The sequence below is a fragment of the Mirounga angustirostris genome, unplaced genomic scaffold (assembly GCF_029215605.1).
Source record: "Mirounga angustirostris isolate CCGP_5_RB_7025 unplaced genomic scaffold, mMirAng1.0.hap1 SCAF_17, whole genome shotgun sequence".
Classification (NCBI taxonomy): Eukaryota; Metazoa; Chordata; class Mammalia; order Carnivora; family Phocidae; genus Mirounga; species Mirounga angustirostris.
Window position 1 is genome coordinate 26,342,598 of NW_026991725.1, and position 6,340 is coordinate 26,348,937.

Here is a 6,340-nt window from a genome sequence, read left to right on the forward strand (position 1 = left end):
GGTATCTATATTAGCAATACCAGTACAGCTGACAAGTTGAAAGGAGAGGATAGCTTCTCTTTCAGCAGTTTCTACAGAAACTGATCTTTAGGCAGTTTAGGAGAAAGGGGAGCAGAGAATCAACCCTGAGTGATGAGGGTGACAGTGGGAGATAGCAGTGAGGTTTGGGGAGGACTCTCAGTATTGCCAAGGACCCTGCAGCCAAGGCAAGATGGTCATGAGTGCTGGAGGCCAGGTTTTCTGTACAGTGTTCCCTTGGTGGGAACCTCCCAGAAGGACAGAACCCCTTCCCCATCATTTGCCAGTGGAACATATTGGCTGGGGTCAGTCATTTAATGCATTTCTTCCTAACAAAGGGATATTTTTATGAAACAGCCACAGCAGGTTATTTACAGTACATAAATATGAATGAGAAACACATTTACTATGCCAGAGAAATAAAGTTTATTGGGAAGTAAATGAAGAAGCTTCCTTGCATTCCAGAGAATACCAAAGAAGCAAGAAAAGCAGGAAACACAATACATGCAGGAAATGCCCTAAAAGTAATACCTGGAGCTCGGATCACAGGGAGCTGGACATCTTCAGAAACAAAGACACTCAAACTTCAATAGGAAGGGATTTTCCAGACATTGGAAGTTAATGATGTGTGTCTTTGTTTGTTGAATCTGGAAAGCATTTCCACGTCTAGAAATATCACATTTGGCATGGCTAGGCTTCTAACTGGCAGTTGAGCTCCAACAAAAGCAGGACCTAAGGACTTTTCCTGTGCTTGATCTGAATGGCTTCATTGTTGTCTTCAAAGAGGATGCAAGTTCTTAAATTAAGAGCAACGCATTTGAGAGTTGCCACAGGACCCACAGGAATTTCCGCACGCGTTGGTGGTGGCACATGGGTTGCAGGGGAGCCTGGGAGGACAAAGATTTAGAATGGATTGGGGATTGTGGAGAGAGCCCTAAGGTACCTAATGAAACAACCCATGAATTCTCAGTGGTCGGAGATAGTTGGAATCAAATTTGATTGTTATCAAATCCTTCTCCCCATCCCAGAAGGCCTTATGCTGAGGTGGAAAATTGTCCTTTTGAAAAATATGTTCTCATGCTCTTGAGCTCTCATGGAACTAACACAATCTGCCTTACCCAACAGTTATTGTAACAATCTCTCCACCACCACTTCTCCATTGTTAGCTCCCTGAGGCAGGGGATGTATGCCCTTCATTTTCAACCTTCAATTTCTGCTTAACTGTCACATAGTGAATTCTCTATAAACGCATGTTGTTTTGTGAGTTGAAAATGTGGCCCAAATGTGTATGCTCACAATGTCTTGTAGTCCCACCACATGTTTCCCAGAGTTCTTTGCCTCCTACTCACTTGCAGTCCTCGCTCTCCAGCAGGCCCCGGTACGTGTTGATCTCACACTCCAGCCGGGCCTTGATGTCCAACAGCACCTGGTACTCCTGGTTCTGCCGCTCCAGGTCACACCTGATCTCAGCCAGCTGGGACTCCACGTTGGTGATCATGCACTGCACCTGGCCCAGCTGGGAGCTGTAGCGGGCCTCGGTCTCCGTCAGCGTGTTCTCCAGGGAGTCCCTCTGTGCAGGGAAGATAAAGAATGTCACAGAGCCGCTCCTCAGGGAGCTTCTCCATGGGGTTCCAGGGAAGTCCCAGGCTTCACGAGGTCAGGAGAGTGTGGACAGTACCCTGAACAACACCCACCAGGTTGTGCTGGGCCTGCAGCTCAATCTCCAGGGCGTTGACCGTGCGTCTCAGCTCGATGATCTCCGCCTGGTAGGACTGCAGCTGCTCCGAGCTGGACACCACTTGCTTGTTCAGCTCCTCGGTCTGAAACAGCACAGGGGAGAAGACAGGGTCAGACCCTGCCTCAAGGGCCCTGAGGGGCCAAGTGTCCCGAGTGGCCATGTGCTGAGATGCCCACCTGGGTGGTGAACCATTCCTCCACGTCCCTGCGGTTGGTCTCCACCAGGGCCTCATAGTGACTCCTGGTCTCATTGAGCACACGGTTCAGGTCCACAGTGGGGGCTGCATCCACCTCCACGTTGAGGCGGTCTCCAATCTGGCAGCGCAGGGTGTTGACTTCCTGAGGGAAGAAGAAGAATGAATAAGCCACAGAAATGGATCTACTGTCTATCTTCCTACTGTAGGAAAATGAGCACAACAAAAATGCACTGAGGCCCAAGACTGACACAGATATGATGTAGGAATAAACCCAAATAAGGATCACATCAACCTCTTTCCCAGAAACCTGAAAGAAGCTCACATTTCCAATAAGACTAAGTCCAAACTCCCTGGCATATGCAGGTCCTACCTCATTTCTCATCACATCCCTATAGGTAATGCATGTCCAGCCATATCAGTCCATGGACCAAATTCAATATACCTGCTCTACCACTTCTGTGTCTTTCCTCAGCCTCTTCCCCCAGATTGAAACATCCAAGTGTGAAATCCTCTTCCTTCCCATGACATGCCTGAGAAGAGTTCTTTATCTCTTTCCAGGTAGGCTGGATTATTCCCTGAACATGCTGCTTGTACATCTCATATAGTACTTCCTCTACCTGTATTATGTGTTGTCTTTACATGGCCACCTCCCCAGACTAGAATGGGAGCTCGTTGAAGAGAGGTGCATGTCTTATTTCTCTTTTTCCTCCATCTCTCCAACTAATTCAGATAAGTGATAAGGAGAGAGCAGGGCTCAATAAATGGATTCCCTTCCTCAGCATCTCCAACACCTGCCCAACCCTCCTCCAGCTGCTTGAGAATAAGCAACCTACCTCACTCTGTGCTATGGATATAGGATCATCATTCTCTGGCTGACCTTGAGTTCTTCAGAGAGAGGTCCCAACTCGAGAAGCTTGATGGCAATTGCCTCCTGGTTGCCGATGCTAAAGCCTTGGCTCTGAAGCCTACTTTTTTTTTTCCTTTTCCTCTTACCTCCTCGTGGTTCCTCTTGAGGCTCAGCAGCTCCTCCCTCAGGGACTCCACCTGGGCCTCCAGGTCAGACTTGCACAGGGTCAGCTCATCCAGGATCCTGCGCAGGCCGTTGATGTCCGACTCCACAAGCTGCCTCAAGCCCAGCTCAGTGTGGTACCTGCACATACAGATCAGAGTGGGAGGATGAGGCAGGAAAGAATCCCACTCCCCCTGTCCTGTGTCTTGTGGATGGGCTGGTCTCAATCTCTTTTAGCTAATACAGGTTACTGCCTCTTTTCTCCCATGTTTCCCTCAGGCTCTGCACAGATAGACTGGAGAGACACTTGACTTACCCTAACACCAGAAGGTGCCCACAGGGATTCATTAAATTGAGTCTCTCACTTTCCTCTCTATTTTGTTGGTTAATATACCACTATTCCCCAAAAACCAATCCATTCCCCAAGAATAGTTCGTATCAATCTCTGAATTTGGGGGTTTAAGAAGGCCTTCCAGAAATACCAATATAGACTAAAGAGCATGCGGCATATGAGTCTGGATTTCTGTTTGAAAATGGTTTTATATAAAGCCAGGCTTGTGAAGAGAAATGAAAAGGGTGAAATGGCTGTCTCTTCCCTTCCAGAAAATGTCCCATAAGACCATGAGAGAGCCACAGGGGTCTTAAAGGTCACCTATCTGAAAGTCTCAACGTACTTGGCTCTGAAATCATCTGCGGCCAACTTGGCATTGTCGATCTGCACCACCAGCCTGCCGTTCTCAGACTTGGCACACAGAATCTGAAAACAAGAGTCTACTATGAGGGCCACTTGAACTTGAAAATGTCTTATTGTTCAAGGACAGTCAGCAGCTGTTGCACCCCCACATGGCACCCCCTCACCTTCTGCTGGAGCTCCTCGATGGTCCGGAAGTAGGACTGATAGCTGGGGCACATGAAGGGCACCTGCTGCTGGCACCACTCCCGGATGCGGCTCTCCAGCTCTGCGTTCTCCCGCTCCAGCTGGCGCACCTTCTCCAGGTAGCTGGCCAGACGGTCGTTCAGGAACTGCATGGTCTCCTTCTCGCTGCCATTGAAGGAGCCCTCGCAGAACCAGCCACAGTTGCCCACATTGGCGGGGATGTTACAGGCTCCGGGCAAGGTGCAGGTGTGGCAGCTGGGGGGCACGCAGGGCCGGGAGGAGCAGGTGGAGCGGCAGCTCATGTTGGGCAGGCAGCAGTTGTAAGGCATGGTTCAGGGAGAGGTGATGGAGAGCAGGTAAGCCAATACAGGTGGATGTGGTGAGGTTTGAGTCTCTCCTTCCTCCATAGTCCTTTTATACCCTTATTGATGGGTGGGGGTTGGCATACAGCATAGTTTCCCTTCCTAATGCTTCAGCTAATTTTTTCTCCAAAATATGCTAGTTAGATGCCTCCAAAGAGTTCCCTCAACCCATAAAATTATTCCATTCAGCTTGTGTCACACCAGGTTCCTCCTAGGTGCTAGGGGCTGGTAAAATCAGAGTTTCATCAGATGGCTTCAAAGGAGACAGAATCATCGTAATCCCAAATGGCTCTCCCCATTACTCAGAGGGGAGGAGAGCCAGGGACATGGGGTGGAGTTGTTTGGGACTCCTCATCCATGAGGTTCTGCTACTAGATTCCCTGGAAAGAGAGTCTAGAGTGAACAGTCTTCCAGCTGGCCCTCTTTTCCCAGGCCTACCCATTTTTCAGTGTTCGGTTCAACTTGTCTTCATAGCAGAAACTTGTCCTGTATTAGCTGCAAGGATCCTGAGCCCTACTCATGAGAGTATTAATTGGGGCTTAGGGAATTTATCAATACGTGGAGATTGAAAATAATGGAGTGTTCATGGCTGAGAAGTGAAACTGGCTAAATGGGTAGAAGAACACCAAAGCAGAGATCAGCAAACTAGGGCCCACAAGCCAAGTTCAGCCTGCCGCCTTTTTCTCTAAATAAATGAAGTGGCACATACCCATGTTCATTAGGTATTATCTATGGCCACTTTTCATCTACAATGGCAGAGTTGAATAGTTCTAACAGAAACCATATGGCTTGCAGAGCCTAAAATATTTACTGTCTGGCCCTTTATAGAAGAAGTTTACCAAACTGTACTGGAGCAACAATCTCCCTAAAGATGAGACAGAGAAGAAATATCTAGAAATAAAATTATGCCTGGAATAGTCCACAGAGAGAGTTCAAGTGGCAGTGTTGAAGCATAAATATGAAGCATAATACTTCAGACTCAACAAGAATGGAAAACTAGAATAAGGAGCTCAGAGCTATCTTTGTATCCATGGTGACCTTATCTCAAGGTCTCTGGAAATTTCTCTCACCTAATCCCTAAAGTTAATCCTCTTTCTGAGAACACTGTACATCCCTAAAGGTGTGACTCTGCCCACTTGAGATGCTCCCAGAACAAGTCAAAACCCATGAGAATGCACCTTCACTCTGTCATCCCTAGAGTGTACACCTCTCTATCAACTCTGGGATCAGATACCCTTGGATACTTCCAAACTCTTGGGAGTCTCCCTATTGCCCAGTAAAGAATCTTAATGAAGTAGCCCTCCTCACTCACCTTCTATTCTTTGTCACTTTATCTGTCCTTTGTTCTACACAGAAATAAAATCTTGGGCTCAGGCAGAAGTCCCAAAAAATTATTTGTGCAACACAATATAAGGTTGTGTCCAGATTTCAAAGGAAGTATGAAGGTAACAGAAAAGCACACATTCGAATCTAACCTACCTGAGTTCACATTCTTACTGATGACATGAGCTCAGAGAAGCGAGTTTCCCTTTTTGGCTCATTTTCTTCATCTCTTAAATTTAAGTAGTAATATGCTGTCCACCTCATAGTTTTGTTGTATAATGTAAGTAATATATTGTGTGGGAATATGGATCAGGGTGGGAGTGATGATTATTTCCATAACCTTCCTCCTTCTTATTGTTGGCCCAGATGGCTCAGATGTAGAATTTTCTGAAAATCCAATTCTGTTAAGCAGACACCTGGGCACATTGCCCATGCTAATCCAGTGGTGATAAAACCTCATTCACCTACCTTGCAAACGCTAGAGGCACAATACTATATTCATGAATTAATCAACAAAAATGCAAATTTTAACATTAACTTGGTAGCCAGAATAGGAAGTTGACAGAGAGCCCATTGTCCCTACGTTCTCTGATAAGTTACTGATATTGTGGATTCAGTTATCCTATTTGGGGTCATTCTTGAGGAGGACATGTTCTCTACATGGGGTTGCATTGCCACCAAAGCCTCCTTTCTTGTACTGGCATGGAAATGGGCTCTACTCACTTCCTGGGAATCCCCCAGCCTTATGTTTCTGTGCTAACATCCATGATAATGATGATGGTGGTTTTGGTGATGCTGATGATGTTACTTACCCCTT

At 46.9% G+C, this 6,340-nt stretch overlaps 1 protein-coding gene across 1 annotated transcript; it reads right to left on the minus strand.

The window, feature by feature from the left end:
* Positions 1–820: 820 nt before the first annotated feature.
* Positions 821–4,274, minus strand: LOC123841906 (keratin, type I cuticular Ha1-like). The gene is made up of 7 exons (XM_064583640.1): positions 3,820–4,274; positions 3,636–3,718; positions 2,946–3,102; positions 1,933–2,094; positions 1,713–1,838; positions 1,368–1,588; positions 821–905 (listed from the first exon to the last, which is right to left on the minus strand). Exons 1-7 carry the CDS (start codon positions 4,165–4,167, stop codon positions 821–823), a joined length of 1,182 nt encoding a protein of 393 aa, XP_064439710.1. The 5' UTR covers positions 4,168–4,274.
* Between the last annotated feature and the right edge of the window lie 2,066 nt (positions 4,275–6,340).